Source organism: Sinocyclocheilus anshuiensis, unplaced genomic scaffold (assembly GCF_001515605.1).
Source record: "Sinocyclocheilus anshuiensis isolate Anshui unplaced genomic scaffold, SAMN03320099.WGS_v1.1 scaffold928, whole genome shotgun sequence".
Classification (NCBI taxonomy): Eukaryota; Metazoa; Chordata; class Actinopteri; order Cypriniformes; family Cyprinidae; genus Sinocyclocheilus; species Sinocyclocheilus anshuiensis.
Genome location: NW_015552531.1, coordinates 1,890,613 through 1,910,220, shown reverse-complemented (window position 1 = coordinate 1,910,220; position 19,608 = coordinate 1,890,613). Strand labels below are relative to the sequence as shown.

The window sequence follows — 19,608 nt, the reverse complement described above, 5'->3', positions numbered from 1 at the left end:
AAATAAATAAAATAACTGATTTAAAAAAATACGTAAATAAACAATCAATTCATGAATAAAAGAAACCCAAATATGCAGAGGAAAGCGAATTTATCAACAACAAGTACAGTCCAGTTACTTTGAGACTTTTATTTTGACACTAATATAATTCCTCAGTCACGCATTTGGTCGCTAGCTTCACTCAGGTCGGAGAGTTGGTCAGTAAAGGGATACAGCAGGGGCTTTGTAATTGATTGCTAAATGCTGCGTTTAAATTTTTAGATAAACTAAACGCTTGAGCTGTTATCTAGTATTTTAAATCTCGTAAATTGCAAGTGGTATTTAACACTTCGTTATAGTTCATCCGGACATAAAACCCGACTCTAGCAATGGCTGGCAGTAGCACAGCGATGAAAACATGGGAGCTGTCAAACAGCATGCAGGAAGTTCAGAGTATTGATGAAATATATAAGTATGATAAAAAGCAACAACAAGAAATTCTGGCAGCCAAACCGTGGACTAAAGAGTGAGTTTTCCACACCACGCGAATTTATTCCTCTTCAAGGGCCCTGAATTGTTTTCGAATGATCAGTGTCTGTTGTCCATACTGCTTTTGTTGTTTACAGCCATCATTATTTTAAATACTGCAAGATATCAGCTTTGGCACTGTTGAAGATGGTGATGCATGCCCGATCTGGAGGAAACCTAGAGGTCATGGGACTTATGCTGGGGAAGGTGGATGGAGAGACCATGATCATCATGGACAGTTTCGCTCTACCCGTGGAGGGCACTGAAACGCGGGTCAATGCTCAGGCTGCAGCCTATGAATACATGGCTGCGTATATAGAGAATGCTAAACAGGTACACTGACTATTCGTTTTCTAAAATTCCTATTAGGCAAATAATTAAAACAAACCCACACTTCGTTTCTAAATATAAAGCAGGTACATTGTGTATGCTGAATCTTGGGTTTTTCTGTGACTATACTCATGTTAGTTGAGTGACTACATGGAATATGTGCACATCTAAAATTGTCACATTACAATACCATTTAAAATAAATCATTAAAGGCTCAAGTGTGATTAAAAATATAAAGAATATTACAATAAAAAGTGACTAGTTACAGGAATTAAAATATACATGTATTGTGTATGCTGAATCATATGCTATACTTATCTAATAAAATTTTTGTTATTATGCATTCCGTTTTCATGATCTAAAATTAATTGAGAGACTATATGGAATATTTGCTCTTTAAAAAATATTTATCACTTAACAAGACCATTTAAAATGAATTAATTAAGGCAAAAATGTGATTTAAAAATAGTACAAATCTTAAAATAAATCACAGGAACTAAAATATACATGTATTGTGTATGCTGAAACTTGGTTTCATATGCTCTACTCATCTAAAAATATTTTACTAGTACTTTTATAATTATTATGCATACATTTTTCATGATGTAATATTATTTGAGAGACTACATGGAATATTTGCACTTTTAAAAATGTATTTCTCACATCAAAAGACCATTTAACATGAATTAATGAAGGCAAACATGTCATTTAAAATGAGTAAAAATCTTTAAATAAATATAGAACAGTCACAGAAACTAAAATATTCACTTTATACTTTCAGTGAAATATATGCATTAAATTCCCATGAATGTCATGGCCAGCATATGATGAAATATTAGTAATTCTGAGGCTCATCATTTCTGAATTCATTTAGGTGGGGCGGTTGGAGAATGCGATTGGATGGTACCACAGTCATCCTGGATACGGCTGCTGGCTTTCAGGCATAGATGTCAGCACTCAGATGCTTAACCAGCAGTTTCAAGAGCCCTTTGTCGCAGTAGTGGTAAGTGCTGTTGAAAATGTTAAACTGGTTGCTTATTTTGCATTAGGGCCGATTTTGCAAAGTCCTCTCTAAACCCTGTTACCATCAATCTCTAAAGACAGAGGGGAAAAATAGCTCAGCTTTGAAATTGTTAAGGTATCAGTTTAAATTCAGTAATATCAGTGATCCATAATTGATCCCTAAAATACAAATGAGTTTGGTGACATTTGTAGTGGTGTTTGATTAATGGCTGTTGGCTTTGTAACTGAATACATTATACAGTTTACCTTTCATTGCTTTTGCTTATTTTGTGCTGAGGGCAAATAGCGACCTGGTGCTCATAACTTTCACTTGCTGAACTGGAAGCTCAGTGTTTTTATTTGTTATATTTGAACTGTTTTGCTTATTACAGTCCTTGTAATTTTTTATCCTTTTCAGATTGATCCCACAAGAACTATATCCGCAGGGAAGGTCAATCTTGGAGCGTTCAGGACATATCCGAAGGTAGGAAAAATGTTTTATTAAATTGTTTTTTTTGTAACCGTCTAGTATTTCATATTTATGTGTCTATTCATTTATATGAGTGTGATAAGATTTTTCATCACATATTTAAATTTTAATGCTAGGGTTACAAGCCTCCAGATGAGGGTCCATCTGAATACCAAACAATACCGCTTAACAAGATTGAGGACTTTGGAGTGCACTGCAAACAGTAAGCTTTTTTTCTACAAAAATTTCTACTTGGAAATTGATTTAATTTTATTGACTTTGCTTGAAAATATTGGAAATGTACAATAAACCGTTTTCTGCTTTTAGGTACTATGCTTTAGAAGTGTCTTATTTTAAGTCTTCCCTGGACCGCAAACTCCTAGAGCTGTTGTGGAATAAGTATTGGGTCAACACTTTGAGCTCCTCCAGCCTTCTGACAGTAAGTACTGTCATTTATTGGTGTGAAATGATTGTATTTCATATAGCAATATGTGCAGAAATCTTCAGTAATTTTCGATTTATGTAATTCTTGTGCTGTGCTGAAAATACTTGTACCTAATTTGGTGTTCCTGGACAAAAATAACCTAGCACTAGTTTTGTATTTCTTTTTGGAACTGACTGATCATAGGCCTTGATCTGAGCTTATGCACCTGGATATATATTGTGTATATTGTATTTGCTGAATCTTTTGGATTTCCTGTGCTATACTCATCTAAAAATATTTTACTAATTGTTTTATAATTATACTGCATTCAGGTTTCATGGTCTTATGTTAATTGAGAGACTACATGGAATATTTGCACTTTTAAAAAACTGATTGAAAACAGTTTTTGAGTGAAATAAGCATTATTTATGGATCATTTGGACAATATGCATTCGCTTCCATCAATGAAGCCTATGATCAGTCAGTTCTGAAAAGAAATACAAAACCTGTTCTAATCAAAAGAAAACAAGTTGATTATATATTGAATTCAATATTTGGTCATAATTTAGCATAATTAGATAGTAATAAGCAATTTTATATCGGCCTGTAATTTTTGACTGGGGACACCACAAGTGTAACAAGGTGGGGTGAAAATTATCAAAATATTATCCAAAAACACTATACGAGCAAAGTCAGTAAGTTTTAGCATTAACTAGCATTTTTGGGAAATGACCCGAACACACCTTGAGGGCTAATAAAAGTATAACATTTATTGTTTATATTAATGTTTGTCATTTTATTGATGTCTCTAAATCTTCTCTCTTGTTTATATTAAAAAATACTACAGTTATTATCTTTATCATGCTGAAAATGTTTTAGATTCTGAAGGATACAAGTATTTTATGTGCAGAAGATGGATAATATGACAGGGGTTTGTTGACAACTTGTGCACATGATTAATATTTGTAGATGCTGCTTTTGTTTCCCTACCTATTTGTTTTGAAAGCTTGTCATTGTTGACTATGACATTCTGTCATGAGCTTTGTTTAGCACTATCTAAACAGCAGCCTCAGAGCTCTGTGTTAGAGATAAATTGACTACTTGTCAAAAGCGTACTTGTCAAAAAAGTGTGGTCAGTGATTACTGTCACCACAGACCGAGACCTTAAGTCACTGAGTCTGTCTTTATTATGAATCCTCGTCTGGGCAGTGTACAACCTCACCTTCTGCAAACTTTTGAGACCTCATTCAGGAGGCTTCAGCAAACTATTCAACAATCTACTGAATTGACCATCAGTGGAATGCATGTTGTGAAGGTTTAAGTATTGTTGTGAAATTGTGCATTAACCTAGAGCAAGTGAAATGGTGGTGTTAATGGCTCTTATTGCTTCAGAATGCAGACTACACCACTGGACAGGTGTTTGACTTGTCTGAGAAGCTTGAGCAGGCAGAAGCTCAGCTGGGACGTGGCAGTTTCATGCTGGGCTTAGACACACATGATAGGAAATCTGAGGACAAACTAGCAAAGGCAACACGAGACAGGTAATACAATATCCCTATCAATTCAGTATTAAATTTTCCCTTTCTTAATATATTACCAATTATGAATAAGTGGAAATAAACAAACCAGCCAAGGCAAGTTTATTTATTTCCAAATGTCATGCACACAAAAAAGTGCTTTATAGACAATCACAGTTCTAAATAAAATTATAAGTAGGTCCTACAACATATCAACTAGGTTGATTTTTGTTTTAATTAAGAACATTTTTAGGATGGTAATTTTGTTTCAGACATTTGAGTAAATATAAAAATTAAATGCATAAAGCTACATTAAAAAAATGTAAAACAATGTTTCTTTTCCCATTATTTTTAATTAAAAAATATATATATATGGCAGGAGGGTAAATTTGTATCATTTGAGTATTGAGAATAGAATATTGATTTCAGATTTATTTTGTGTGAGGTAATATGTGTTTTCCTTTTTTTGCTTGAATACAAATTTAAAAAGGTTGTTGTTTTAGACTTTTGGAATGAATATAAAATCAACTTTATAAAGCTGGATAAAAATAGATGACTTTTTTTGCTTTTCCCATCATTTTTTATTTATAAAAGATGATGTATTTATTTTAGTTTAATTGATTCATTGATTGATTAATTGGGCGTAAATTTGTTTCTTTTGGGTATTGAGAATAGAATACTGACTTCACATTATTATTTATAAAAGATTATTTATTTATTTATTTATTTTATTTAACATTTATTTATATTTATTTTGTGTGAGCTCATAGGTGACTTGAGTATCTGTTTAGGTGCAAGAGACCCCACTTGCAATACACCAGTGTATTGCAACTAATTAACACATTTTTATAAAAACATGATCAAACATCTTTCTTTGTTTTTCAGCTGCAAGACAACCATTGAAGCAATTCATGGTTTGATGTCCCAAGTTATCAAAGATAAACTCTTCAATCAAGTGAACACAGCTGCCAGCTGAACATGGAAGGAACTGAAGTTAGATGACTTCACATGCAGTGTTTGCTTAGTTATGTGTTATTTCGTTACGATTCTGCTTTGAAAGATTCAAAGGAATTCTCCTGTAGGAATGTTTGCATCATTTATCATTTGTTTAAACAAAGAAGTAAATGCTGTTCGGGTTCATTAGTTGACAGACATCAGGTGTTTTTGCTTCTTTTCTTAAACTTCATTTTTTAAATTTGTCCTCAAAATATAGCATCACATTTACTGCTAAAGTCTTGTCTGAAATTATAACTCGCACAGCTCATCGTCAAAGCTGTCCTTTAGATCAAGACAAATGAGTTTTCCTTTGCGCTGTATGTTAGCAGATGTTTGAAATGTATTCTCCTCTGGGTTCAGTGTGTAACACGGTACCGCTCCATTCCCATTTCCCACAGCTTGTGTCAGGACTCAGGAGCTGTAACAGCAGTATTCAACATTAAACTTAACAAAAACCACAGTGCTCCACAAGAGGTCATTTTCATATTTGCCAGTCATAGCATTACATAATGGAATAACAAACTCAGCAGCCCAAAGATAAACATAGCCTTGCATGGCCGCAGCGCATCTGTCAGGACGACCCTGTGCAGGTTGTCTCTGTGTTGTACACAATCCTTCAGGATTCTGAGCGTAACACTGGCCTGTCACTGATGCATCACAGAAGCGGGAGCTCGATACAGTGGAGTCTATTCAGCTCTGCGTGTCTGCTCTTTATCGCTGCAGACACTCAACGCCCGTGTGGTTTCATGCACACACACGTGCTTGCATTTTCTTACAGACAACAGCGCTGACTTCGTATTTATGCACTTTTTTTGTACCCCACATCATTGTGCTAATTTTAAGATTTGCTGTTATGTTCTGGAAAGCATCAGTCTGTTCAATTATGCCTTGTGCAATTTGTGGATTTTGGCCTGAAGTTGTAAGTATATATTTTTTTGCTCTTGCAATGGCGACCAATGTTTTATTCCATAGAGGATTAAATTAATTAAAGGAATAGTTCAGCCAAAAATGAAAATTTGTTGAAAATGTATTCATCATCAGGCCATCCAAAATGCAGATGAGTTTGTTTGTTCATAAGAAACAGATTTGGAGAAATTCAGCATTACAACACTTGCTCACCACCAATGGATGCTCTGCAGTGAATGGGTGCCGTCAGAATGACAGTTTAACAGCTGATAAAAACATCATAATAATCCACAAGACTCCAGTCCATCAATTAATGTATTTAGGCCAGCAGAAACGGTTCAAATGCGTGAATGATGTATTTGTTTCTTAAAACACGCAGCTTTCCACTTCAGAAGATGTTATTGATGTACTTTAGTCTTGTGAATTACTGGGGGATTATTATGTTTTCATCAGCTGTAACTCTCATTCTGACACCAACCATGCACTGCAGAGGATCCATTGGTGAACAAGAGATGTCATGTAAATTTCTCTAAATCTGTTCCGATGAAGAAACTAACTCGCGTATCTCTTCGATGGCCTGAGAGTGAGTACATTTTTAGCAAAATTTCATTTTTCCGTGAATTATTCCTGTAAAATCGTAGTCATCAAAAATCCCCCATGCTCTATATTTCACCCATTGGAATTACAAATGAAGCTTATAGTCATCACCAGATGAGCATTTTTAAAGAAGAAAAAAGCAGATGAGTATAAATGAGATGAGATATAGCTAGCCTAAGTATATTATGTTTTCCATGAATGATATCAGCCAAATCCATTAACTCAATTTTAAGGTATGTTTTCTATTAGCAAGAGTCTTCTTAAATTACTTGGAATTCCACTTAATTTGCTGAACCCAGAGAAAATGTTTTAAAATATGTTTTAAAATAATAGGAATTATGATAGATATGTGATTAAGAGAATATATCCGAGTGATGAGCACAAATAATCAGCAGTGACTATTGATCACAAGGCTAATGTTAAACTAGCCTTTGGGACCAATGACCTCCAGATATTTGGTAGCACTGATGTTTTCTTTGGACCATATAATAATAATCTCAACAAGCATGGTAGTAAGGAGGTGAAACATGTTCAATGCCCCAGAGGAGAGTCTGAAAAGGGCTGAACTCCCCCTCTGTGTTCCTAAACCAACCAAAGTAACATTTCCTTTCTACCAAGTATTCTGCATACATAAATGGAGGCAAGTCACTCAGTCTCAGGAAGCGCATTCCTCCACCATATATAACAATACTCAGCCCACCGCACTTCTCTAGAACTGATATGCATTATTAGGGACAGCGGTTTGAGCTTGAAATGAGAGAGGGGAAATTTTAAGTTCTTCCAGCTGAAGCTGATAAACATGGTTTCTGATTTCAACATGTAAATGCTTAAGGGTCTTGTCTACTTTAAGCCTCAAGGGTGGCCCTAGTTTTTGGTTTAAATCTAGTTTTTATTTTTCAACAATTGTGTTTCTCTCTAATCCTCTGCACACATGTATTTTAGTGTGTAATATAATCTCTTCACACACACACATATATATATATATATATATATATATATATATATCCCCTTCAGCCAAATAAGGAATGTTAAACAAAACTGTTTTTAATTTTTTATCAAATTTGCGTAGGTTTAAGATCAAAATCATAGACTTCGACCGTTCATTTGTCTTCTTCCTTTAATTAATCAATAAGTTAATTACATCTTAAATTACTTGTAACAAAAGCCTGCGCTAGCTTGAATTCCTAAAGCCAAATTACTTTTAACAACATCAGTAAAAACATTCTTTAACATTTTCACACAACAATACAAGCGATATACATCGTGTTCTAAAATTTACACAGAATTTAAAACAAGTAAAAACGTTTCACCATTTGTGTTGAGAATGTGTCATGCCGCATTTGAACTGCGCATCGAAACTACTCTGGCGCGTGCAAGCTGACCTTGCTCTCGCGTCTCGTCGCCATGGCAACATCAGCTCTCGCTTCCTAAACAAAGCCAAGACAAGACGCAAAAGAGAGTTTACAGCAGCAAAACACCTTGTGTTTATAGCTGACGACAGTTCATGCATAACATTTGTGCATTAAGGTAAGATGCAGTGCAGTTTCATTTTATTTCTACTGTATCAGCTGTTCATACAGTATGTGCATTTTCTGTTTGCGTTTATAATTGTATGCCAACAGTGGCCTAAGTTGCTTGTCTTTGTTTATTGGTAATAAGAGTGTAAATTTGCAATATATTGTTAAATATATGGCAATATATTATAATGATTGGCAAACTGCTGTCTCCATCCAGGTCCCTGGAGTTTAACCACAGAAAGTTATTGATTTTAAGAGGCTCTCCATGTCATCTCCCCATAGTCTGCTGCTCTGAGATCAAGTGTAAAACCGACCTGCTGTCATGTGTTGATGTATGTATTCCCTTTACTTCTGTCCTAGTATTCAACGTCTGTGGTTGACAAGACAATATAGAGAGAAGACTCTATATGAAGACTCTATAGAAGCATATGGAGTAAAATATCATCCAAGGTCTTTTTCAAGGAGGTCTTGTTACTGTAGGTCTGGCTTTATATACTGTTTTTATATAATAGAGCATGCAGATGTGCAGGGTCATGCTTACTTTATGATAATCTCACTTTATGATAATCTTAGGTCAGGTCACATGTCTATTTCACCTTTGGCCTCATTCCCGCTATTCAAAAGTAATGCATTTTGACAAAGGTTTAAGGGACTATGCTGTCTCTAAAGTAGATATCATCAAAGAAATAATGGTTACCACATCAATTATACCTTTAAACCCCGTTTAAAGATATTCTAACCCTGATTAAAATCAATATAGAAACGTATTTAGAGGTCAGTGCTCTAAAATGTATTCGATAATAAGTCCTTGCATTGTTTTTAGTGTTTTTGGCTTTCTCATAAATCTCCCTCTTCCCTTGACATGCTGTGCTGCAGAAGAGAAATCTATCCTGTGATATTTTTGCACACTGAGTCATTATGGTCCGTCTAACAGTGCATCTGATCGCAAAATCAAGCAATTACTCAAAAACCTGCAGAAGTGAATCTCTCCAGCAGTATCTGAAGAAACTGACCCATCTCAGCTTCTCAAACAAAAGTATAGAGGAAATTGTACATTTTGAGTTCATATATATCAAAATTCTATTCAATATTCTAGTTTCCATTAAATTAAATATTACAGTACCATTCAAATGTTTGAGGTCAATAAGATTTTTGATGCTTTTTTAAGATGCTTTTATTCAGCATAGATGCATTAAATTGATCAAAAGTGACAGTAAAAAAATATATATTCATCAAAAACTCTTGAAAATGTATCACAGTTTCACACAAAAAATACACACACACACACACACACACACACACATATATATATATACTAAGCACCACAACTTTATAACATTGATAACAATAGGATTTCTTTTTCTTGAGCACTGAATCAGCATATTAGAATGATTTCTGAAGGATCATGTGACACTGAAGACTGGAGTAATGACTGCTGAAAATTTAGCTTTGCTCTCACTGGAATAAATTACATTTCAAAATACAGTATATTAAAACAGAAAACAGTAGCCTAATTTTAAATTGTAATAATATTTCACAATATTACTTTTTTAATGTATTTTTGATCAAATAAATACAGCCTTGGTGAGCATAAGAAACTTCTTTTAAAAACATCAAAAATAAAAATTATTGATTCCAAACTTTTGAGCAGTTTGTTTAATTATTATTTTTCCCCTTTTTAACTTATAGGATGATCTATCAAGGTGCAGAAACCTCACAGTCCTGTACCTATATGACAACCAAATATCACAAATCTGCAACTTGGGGTTTGCCTCAAACCTTACTCACTTATACATGCAAAATAACAATATATTTTGCATAGAGAACCTCTCTTCTCTGGATAAGCTCTCCAGACTGTAGGTATGTGAAAGCACAAGCATATTAACACATTCCTGCTTGCACTGAAATTTGAACTGTGACGTTAATGTTTTCCATTGAAAATATACATACAGCACTACTAAAAGGCCATGAGTGTTACCGCTAACTACTAATGTTTCTATATTTGAGGTTCTTGGGAGGAAACAGCATCACTGTGGTGGAGGGATTAGATGAGCTGAAAAGCCTGAAGGAGCTGCATGTGGAAGGTCAGAAACTACCCCGTGGAGAAAAACTGGTCTTTGACCCCCGTTCTATATCTAGCCTCTCTGTGAGTAGCTCGTCGCTTTAACATTCACCTCAGTGAAAAGCCTTGCAGAGAGTGTTTCATGGTATCTACTGTACAATCTAGTGCACTTTATATTTAGATTGATATAGCACTGTGTCCTGTGAGTTTGCTGTCAGAATCAGATGAGAGACGTAGGACTTATGGACCAAGATGTGTATTAAAGTAGTTCTGTGCAAAATTTGATGAGGGTAAAAGAGGTCTCTGTGGCTGCCTCCTTGTCTGACAAATCAGCAGGGAGTGTTAACTGCCAAGGCTATGGGAAAACAAACCAAAAGTTGGGAATTTTGTTTATTTTGATCATTAATGTAATTACAAAAAATGTAAGTGCACCGAATTTTTTCCCTGCCAAAAGATTCCTAAATGCTCTCCTTTTACTAACACAGTGATACAGGTTTTAAATGAAAAGTGCATTATGAATTATATTAATATTGTATTTGAATTCTTTCAGGAAACTCTGTGCATTTTAAATATCAGCAAAAATAACATTGACGAAATATGGGACTTGGCCCCTCTCAGAAAACTGACCCATCTTTATGCTACCGATAACCAGCTACAGGACATACATGTAAATATGATTTTCTCCATAAAAAAAGATACATATAAAGAATTTTTTTGTTCTGTTTAGACATGACAAAGTTGTATGTTTCTATGAAGTGTGAAATGATACAGGGAGAGCCGTGCAAAAACCTAATCCTACAAATCCTTCCAGCAGTCTCCAGACTTGCACAGGGTCAGAATTATTCAACAAATCAGCGGGCCAGTCTCCAGGGACAGCTTCTGCTGACAATTTAAACAAGCACAAGTTTTCCTCCTTCCTTAGTGAACTGATTTTCCTCTGAAATACACTGAGTGCCCCTTATAACTTCAGTCTTGTATTAAAAACCCATTTGAGCCAAACATTTAGTGAAACTAAAGCTGAAAAGTAACCTTTTCTGGAAAAGTGATTTCAGTCTATTGATATCACACATTCAGTGACTAAAAAAATTGGTTAAGGAACACTTTCCGAAAACCACTGTGGAAAAGCAGCTTGGTAACTTTGTCCAACAGCTCAAAAGACAATCCTCTCAGCAACTGCCACCGATAATAGTGATCCATGTGTCAGAGGAAGCTTTCATGTTTAGCAGATATCTCCTTTAATTTATACAGCCCCTTTGCCACTATTGATTCAGCGGCGACAGCACCCAAAGGATCAATTCCTCCCTTACGCAGTTTGGTCCAATTCCAGAGGAAACATTATGGATTTTTAAAATAGATTATGACAGGCAGTCAGCCGGGTGACAAATGGGTACTGCAGAGGCTGTTAGTGGCACACGGCCAGACAGTGCTGATAGGGATCGAAGCGCTGGTCAAATACAGGTTCATAACTGGCCATCATTAACCCAGTGTGGGGCTGGAAAGAGCCCAGTCAGGAGTGCATTCAGCACTCCCGCGCTTGGGAGGGCAATTTGGCGCTGGGCAGTTCCCAGCCAAGCCCTCAGAGTGACAGACCTGACACGATCATTTATCAAAGCCTGAGAGCGCGGTCCCGCTAGAGCTGATTGCACGCGGACTGAAAAGTGGAAGCACTTTAGTTGAGACAGGAAGGCAATGAACAATCAGAGCGTGTCCAGAGAGTATTCATATTTCCAGCCTGGATTAATGTGTCCTTAGATAAACATACACTGCAGGCAACATGCTTGAGGACTACTGCCCAGGGGAACTTGTTAGTCACGCAGTCCGAGTGACAGTATTTATTAAAACAAGCTGATGTCTTGTTTAAACTTTTTGCCCTCTGATTTAAAAAAAATATATTTTTATGCTTTGTCTTAAATATGATGCCCTGATCATTTTTAACCATGCACATCTTCTGTGAAATCTGCAAAATCTCTTTAGTGTTACAAGATTTTTCCAGCATTCAACAGCATTTTTTGAAAATTTGGAGAAGATGCTACTGTCCTTTACTGTGTCTAATAATTATTTTTATTTTATACTGATTAACAGTAAAATGTAATGCCTTTATTTATGCTTTCAGGAGTTAGAGACAGTGTTCAGCCAATGGTCTCAGCTGCGGCTACTGGATCTGAATAGAAATCCTGTGTGTCACAAACCTAAATACAGAGAAATAGCATAGCTAACTTGTGATGAGTATGTAGTAGGGCAGTCAAAATAAAAGTTTGTGTTTACATAATTAATACTGTGTATTTTAATATGTACAAATACACACACATGCATGTATATATTTAAGAAATATATGTAATATATATTTATATATAATATAAATCATATATAAATATGAATATATATATATATATATATATATACACAAGTAAATATTTCTTAAATATATACAAGTGTGTGTGTATTTATATATACATATAAAAATACACAATACACACACATAAATTATTTTAAAACAAACTTTTATTTTGGATGTGATTTTTCGATTTGACAGCCCTAGTATGGAGTTAAAATGTTATTATTTATGGTGAAAGAATCACTGACCTTCTGAATAACTCTGAATTACCTTTTTGTCCTTCATTACGTAATTTAATTATTTTTTTTAATTCTTGTCATTTATTTTGTTACTTTATATTTTATTGTATTGTTATTGTATTGCATGTATTTTTGTATTTATCATTTTTACTAACGTTTCAATGATATTTAACATTTTAATAAGTTATTTTTGTACTGTGTTTATGAATTTTATAAAATGATTTAGTGAAATGCACAGAAACTGTATGTTTTTCTTGATATTTAGAAGATCTTGATGGAAAACAAATAAATGAGCTGTCTAGGCAGTTTCTAATCAACTGGAAAGCTTCAAAAGATGCAAAGAAGAAACTAGATGATGGAAAAGACATCAAAGAACAAATCGCAAATCCACTTACAAGTATGAATATTTGCTGCTTTTTTTCTACAGTTTTCTTTATATTTTTTATTAAATTATTTACAATTATTTACATTAATGAATTATAGAAACTTAAAATAAATGTTAAATATGTTAAGTATATGACTTTATATAAAAGTGCCCTAACATGTCAATGTTATTTCATTTACTGAATTTCTTTGCTGAGTACATTGCAGTGACACTTTCATTTTGTTCTCTAATTTTCCAGTCATTTACAGTATCTTCAAGATTTTCTTTCTCTTAACACATTTCTGCATTCTGCCATTGTATATCATCAGCATGTGGTTAAGTAAGCCTTGCATATCCCTTGTGTCAGTTCTATGACAATGAGTGACTAACCCGGGTTTTGCTGTAGCTGATTTTCGCGTGGGCCCCCAACATCCCTTTGCCCATGAACGCAGCAGCTCTCTGAGTAAGCCGTCAGAATATGGGAAGCCCGGCGTTACATTTCGACTACATGGAGACAGCAGAGGAAAAAGGTATGAACAATCAAAATGTCTACTGAGCTGTTAACAAGACTCTCTTATTCTTTACATAATCTGGGGCCAATTAAAATTTTTCCATTTTTTATTATTATTATTATTTTATCAAATACTTACAAATCGTGTTATATTTAAAAAAGGAAATAAATTCTGAGATACATGCTATCAGAGTAAAGTTGCAGGTTGCCCTCAGGGATGCTGGATAAATGCCTGCTATTTGTCAAGTTGTAGGATTCTTATTTTCCCACCCATGCAAATGAACTGATTTCTCCTTTAGAACTGGCCTGAGGTTAACCATAGTTCTGTGCTGCGCTGTGTAATGTGACATCATCTACAGTTGCACTGCACAAATCATACCCCTTTGATGTCTGACGTCCTAAACATGTTAATCCTATATAGCTATCATCTCAGTTGATTTATCAGTGTGTGGCCTTTGAAATGCAGAAATGATTTGTTGATGTAGTTACAATAAATATGAACTGAATGTTTCTGTACTTATAAGAAAAAACTCTTTTGAGCATGAGTACTAATGTGTGAGTAATAGGAATGATAATGCTCAATGACAGTTGTGTAAAGCCCTAATTAGCTGTTTACTATTTTATTACAGGGGTGCAGTAACAGACGATTAGTGATAATTTACAGAAGCATATTTTAAACCGTGTGTGCCAGCATTTTATTATGTTCATGGCTGTTTTTATTACTATAAATAAAAACACAAAAGCATGAAAGTAAACAAATAGTATGTCAACAAATATTTATGGCATTTAATTTAATTTATTCCATTTAATTCATGACTGTTCTGGTGTGTTCACAGGTCAAGAGGGATAAACATTCCAGTGAGGACTGGTAGACTCTGAAAATCTGAAACTACTGTTTAAAAATGTGAATTTCTGAGCAGCTTCTCCATCGTGCAACAATATACTCTCTTTTACACTGCCTAATTTGCATCTTCATATTCTGTTTGAAATTCTGAACTTTTTAAAATATTTGTCTTGTTTTTAATAAATTTACTAGATGTTGAAGAGTATTTTTAAATACCATCATGTTTTGTACATTATTCTTTGGGATGCAAAGATACATACATTAGGTAATATTATTCATTAAACATAATAAGAATATTGAATAGATTTCATTTTTTTCCAGTTACATTAGGTAAGAGCAAAATCTCAAAGTGAGATTTTATGTCAATGAAAATGCCTGTGAAAGTGTAGACTACTACATCTGTAGTTACATTTTCTGTTTTTTTTTTTTTAGGTTTGATGCTGCTTTTTAGTTATTTGTTAATTACGTCATCAAACATACTTTTTGATTGTTTTGGGTATTTTTCATGTTTTTTATATTTTTTCATATTTATTATATTTCTCTGTTCAGGAGTATTTTAACAAATTAATGCTCCAATCTCACTGCATCATGCTTTAATTTAGCTAATGAAATGATCTAATTTAAAGCATTCAATTACTAATTTAAAAAGTAAAAAAGTCGTTTACATTCAAAACTAATTGTAGATTTATCATTTAGATTTATAGCTACCTTTTTTTTATTTTTTTTTTATTTTACTGAGATTTCATTTCAACTTGCACATTATCCAGCAAGCTTATCAACATCATGGACACTGCGTTCTAGACTGGAACGGTAAATTCATATGAAATATAAAACTGATTTTATAATAATGTTTAGACATATATGCGCGCAGAGTACAGTAATGCATGAATGCAATTCCTGCGTATTTGGGTGAGTCTAATATCTACACCAGGGTAGCCTATAACCTCTGAAAGATGTAGAGTAATTAGACAGAGAAGCTTACTTAACCTCATTTGCTCTGCTTCATAATTATTGGCCTGGGGGCAATACTGTTACTTCATCCTTACAAAAACAATGTTCATTAAGAACAGTCTCAGATATACATGTTATGAATAATTCCATTCATTAATTCTCCCACATCTCCGTTTGCGGCAAACCGAGTGATTAATTTAGGAGTCTCACAAGAATTTCCTCAAGCATGCCAGTTGATTGCAGTGTTTAGAGTTTATTTACTGGCTTTGTCCCAGGAAATTAAGCTGATGTCTGCGGCTCAAAATTATAATATCAATATCCATTTTAAAATGTTAAAGAAGAGTTAAATTGTCGAGAGCACCGTGCAGTTGATCTGATAGAATCTGTTTGGCAGCTTGAAAATGATTATATTGTTGAATGCTTGGGTCTCACAAACCACATACATTTTCATCAAACAAAGCAAATCAATGGGAATAACGTATTTACTTCTTGAATAAACAATATTTCATATATTCAGAAGCTGTGGTTTGCAAAACAACTTTGGGTGGACCAAAAAATGCTGCCTCTGGCGTCGGAAAATGGACTGTGCCCTCCTATACCGACCGATGCGAAGGGAAAACAGTAGAGAACGGCTCGAGTTGCCAGAGTTTTAAAGGCTTTTGATTAATTGCACCGGAGTGAAACACTTGTCAGCTCTTTGTGTTCCCCGATAAATTAGAGGCTCAGGAGACTACGCAGTCATTCAGGTGAGGACGCTGAGTGTGCGCGGACATATATCCGTACCTTTCACGCGCAGCACCGCGACTGGTTATATATATTTTTGCAACGAGAGGGACTATTATTTTAAACAGGATTTTTACCGAGCTGTGGAGCTTTTCATCCCTAGATGTGTTTTTAGGACAACACTTTTAACAACAATAATACAGGTATGTTTTTTTACATGTTAATAACTTCTCATAACAATGCAATCTACAATTATACTTAAAATGGTTGTATTAAAACTGCATGTTCTTGGCCGAAATAATTTAGCCTAATGACAATCATAAACACTGTAGGCGTTAATTATTTATTGTTTTGACACTGAATGACTCATACTGGCCATGAGATTTTTGGCTCACTTGAGGAAAATGTTTTTACAAAAGTTTTGATGAGTGCATAGGCTTAAACCTGTTTTTGACCAGTTTTTTTTTTTTTTAATGTACTGTTTTAACCAGGTTAAGAAGTGATTTCAATGGTTGGAAGACAGTCGATCCATATGGATGGCATTGGTTCTGTGACAGTTATGGATGACAGTCCCGCATCAAGCCCTAACTCGAGCCCCAGTCCTGACACGCTCTCAGCGGACAGCCGGCGCATAGAAGCCCTGTCCCACTCCACGGTGGTCCCGTCTAGTGGCCTCGGTGGCAGAGGAAAACCTGCGGCAGCCAACGCAGCGCGCGAAAGGAGTCGCGTGCAGACGCTCAGACATGCGTTCCTCGAGCTACAGAGAACATTGCCGTCGGTGCCCCCGGACACCAAACTCTCCAAACTCGACGTATTGATATTGGCAACCACATACATAGCGCATTTAACAAGAACCTTGCAAGAGGAAGGGACGGAAGAGGACAACACAAAACAAACTGAAGCTTTGAACTCACTTAAGGGAGATGGCTACTTACATCCTGTGAAAGTAAGTCGCATTATATTTTAGCATGAAATAGAAGCCGAAAATATTGCAAATGTGAGATTTTTTTACATTTTAATTCATTTAAAACATTTGTATTTAGTCTTTAAAAGTTTTGATTAGGAGACTTTAAGGTTAAGGTTTAGTCTGCTTGAAAATATCCACTTTACGCATGACAATTCATTTTTTAAAAGAGTTGATTAAGTGTTTCTATTAATCGCTTTTGTCTTTCAGAAATGGCCAATGCGTTCAAGATTATATATCGGTGCCACTGGCCAGTTCCTGGGGAACTCAAATGAAAATCAAGGGGCATCTTCGTCATCATCTCAAACATAGAGCGTTTGCACATAAGACTTTTGGAGATAATGATTAAAAAATAGAGTTGTTGTTTTAGTAATTTTGTTGCAGTCTGTAAAAATTAACAAAGATGTTTTATGCGGCAAATTAAGCAAATTCATTGAAATGGTTATCATTATTGTGCCATGACAACTGAGTATTGTGCATATTAATATATCCTAATTATTTCAAATATGTAAATAAGATTAAAATATTAAACAAATTGTGTTCTTTTTAACTGTGGGTTTCTGCAGTTATGTACTTGTACTTTGTCTGAAGTTCCGTGTGTTGGGTTAATGAGCTGTTATGCTTGAGCTGTCGGTTATGCACTTTCTGTAACAACATTCGTCGTGAAGTGGTCTGTCAGAATCGCAACAATAGCATAATCACCCCCTTTTCTCCTCCCTTCCCTCCTTCACGTGGAATAGTAAATAAAATCATTCTTAAAAATTACACTGATCTCAAGTTTATTATTAATGTTATTATTAGCAATGCTTTTCTAAACCCTTCACAGTGTGCAATAGGTGTAATGTGTTCCCAACATAAACGTTATAATTAAAATAGGCCTATTTGACATGCACTGAATATTTTTAATATCGAAGATTTTAATTCATTTTTAATTATTGTCTTAATTTACAGTTCTAATATATCTCATGTGATGGCAGCATGCTGTGCATTTGCTCATGGAAACATTTTAAAAACCTTTAAAACTCTTAATCAGGATGTCACTGAAAGTCTGTGGGAAGTACTGAATAATGTCAACTCTGTAAAGCCTTTTAAACCCTCTAAAGCAGGGGTGCCCAAACTCGGTCCTGGAGGGCCGGTGTCCTGCAGAGTTTAGCTCCGGCTTGCCTCAACACACCTGCCTGGAAGTTTCTATGCCTAGTAAGAGCTTGATTAGCTGCTTCAGGTGTGTTTAATTAGGGTTGGAGCTAAACTCTGCAGGACACCGGCCCTCCAGGACCGAGTTTGGGCACCCCTGCTCTAAAGAGGTTTAAAAGTGTAGGCTTTAGATTTAAAGTTTATATACCAGAGCATACTGATCTAAATAGGCTAATATGTGCACTAAATGGATCATCTTTATCTATTTATTTAAATGTTTCTCTCTCTGTTTACTGTAATGTATACTTTGAACTGAATATGCTTGAGAGAGGCAAACTATTTGAATAGGATTATTAAATGCACGGGTTTGGACTTTTATTTAGACGTTTAAGTTTTGTAATTTCATAAGGTTTTTCACTGTTGGGAGCGCTCTAGACATATATTTAAAAAAAAAAATACTCTCTTGATAGTGCTTTAAATATAAACGTGTCATAAACGTATGCAAGATTTAAGCACTTCCAGCCACCTGTAAGTGTTTTATCACACTTGACTATAGCGCATCAAGACTTCAGTAAAACCCAACACGCATGCGCTGCTCCTACTAGGAAGTTGCCCTTTAAAACGCGAAGTACGCATGCGCCACATCCTTTCTTCCCAAGAGCGGAAGGAGCTGGTCGCACATTTTACACGTTGCAGTATAACTTGAGGTAAATGTACTTCGATTAATTATTGTGTTGATGCATTTTAACAGAAGTAAAAGTATTATCGCAGATATTGGTAGAACTGTTCATGAGGTTATAGGCTCGTGTAGAGGTTTTTGCATCCGGGCTTTGCCACGTGGTTAGTCAGCACGCGCGAGAATAATTTATAAAATACGTTACTTACTTGCTACATCGTTCCGTAGAAACACAATTAGTCTTTATTAACTGGAATTTGAAGCATTCTTGTTTTATCAATCCCAAGCATTATCATGAATCGTTAGGAACGAGTCGCTCTATGTAACATGAGTGGCATAATGAGGATCCTTGCATTACCTGGAGGGGGAAAAAGTCTTAGTAAATTTTACTTCCAAGTAGAGACCTGCACTCCCGCGGGAGTACCGAGGGACCCAACGTAACGGTGCGGCGCGGGACAACTCTTGATGTGCGGGTGCGGGCGGGGGTGGGAAGAGACTTGTGTGTGGGATGGAGAATAAAATGATTCGCGGGACTCCCGC

General features: G+C 35.2%; 3 protein-coding genes and 1 long non-coding RNA gene across 6 annotated transcripts in view; all 4 read left to right on the top strand.

Annotated features, from left to right (window-relative positions):
* Window positions 1-143: 143 nt before the first annotated feature.
* LOC107663714 (COP9 signalosome complex subunit 5-like) lies at window positions 144-6,065 on the top strand. The gene is made up of 8 exons (XM_016454019.1): window positions 144-505; window positions 606-840; window positions 1,712-1,840; window positions 2,258-2,323; window positions 2,446-2,531; window positions 2,636-2,747; window positions 4,125-4,273; window positions 5,135-6,065. The coding sequence occupies exons 1-8, from the start codon at window positions 369-371 to the stop codon at window positions 5,223-5,225; spliced, it is 1,005 nt and encodes a 334-aa protein (XP_016309505.1). The 5' UTR covers window positions 144-368; the 3' UTR covers window positions 5,226-6,065.
* Window positions 6,066-8,495: 2,430 nt separating this feature from the next.
* On the top strand, window positions 8,496-14,648 carry LOC107663617 (protein phosphatase 1 regulatory subunit 42-like). Its single transcript, XM_016453849.1, has 6 exons — window positions 8,496-8,597; window positions 9,142-9,315; window positions 9,955-10,121; window positions 10,273-10,411; window positions 10,878-10,994; window positions 14,613-14,648. Exons 2-6 carry the CDS (start codon window positions 9,184-9,186, stop codon window positions 14,646-14,648), a joined length of 591 nt encoding a protein of 196 aa, XP_016309335.1. The 5' UTR covers window positions 8,496-8,597; window positions 9,142-9,183.
* Window positions 14,649-16,327: 1,679 nt separating this feature from the next.
* Window positions 16,328-17,669, top strand: LOC107663646 (transcription factor 24-like). The gene is made up of 3 exons (XM_016453885.1): window positions 16,328-16,497; window positions 16,786-17,240; window positions 17,469-17,669. The coding sequence occupies exons 2-3, from the start codon at window positions 16,803-16,805 to the stop codon at window positions 17,568-17,570; spliced, it is 540 nt and encodes a 179-aa protein (XP_016309371.1). The 5' UTR covers window positions 16,328-16,497; window positions 16,786-16,802; the 3' UTR covers window positions 17,571-17,669.
* Window positions 17,670-19,004: 1,335 nt separating this feature from the next.
* The window catches only part of LOC107663717 (uncharacterized), a 5,599-nt gene continuing 4,995 nt past the window's right edge, over window positions 19,005-19,608 (top strand). For all 3 annotated transcript variants that reach the window (XR_001631368.1, XR_001631370.1, XR_001631369.1), the window contains exon 1: window positions 19,005-19,099. This is a non-coding gene — a long non-coding RNA (uncharacterized LOC107663717). The remainder of the gene's footprint in view (window positions 19,100-19,608) is intronic.

Bases quoted from the DNA above. Each gene is read 5' to 3' on its own strand.
- LOC107663617 (XM_016453849.1), top strand. From the start codon at position 9,184: ATGGTCCGTCTAACAGTGCATCTGATCGCAAAATCAAGCAATTACTCA. The intron at 10,122-10,272 runs GTAGGTATGTGA...TCTATATTTGAG, and splicing joins CTGGATAAGCTCTCCAGACT to GTTCTTGGGAGGAAACAGCA. The intron at 10,412-10,877 runs GTGAGTAGCTCG...GAATTCTTTCAG, and splicing joins GTTCTATATCTAGCCTCTCT to GAAACTCTGTGCATTTTAAA.
- LOC107663646 (XM_016453885.1), top strand. From the start codon at position 16,803: ATGGTTGGAAGACAGTCGATCCATATGGATGGCATTGGTTCTGTGACA. The intron at 17,241-17,468 runs GTAAGTCGCATT...TTTGTCTTTCAG, and splicing joins GCTACTTACATCCTGTGAAA to AAATGGCCAATGCGTTCAAG.
- LOC107663714 (XM_016454019.1), top strand. From the start codon at position 369: ATGGCTGGCAGTAGCACAGCGATGAAAACATGGGAGCTGTCAAACAGC. The intron at 841-1,711 runs GTACACTGACTA...GAATTCATTTAG, and splicing joins ATATAGAGAATGCTAAACAG to GTGGGGCGGTTGGAGAATGC. The intron at 2,324-2,445 runs GTAGGAAAAATG...TTTTAATGCTAG, and splicing joins CGTTCAGGACATATCCGAAG to GGTTACAAGCCTCCAGATGA.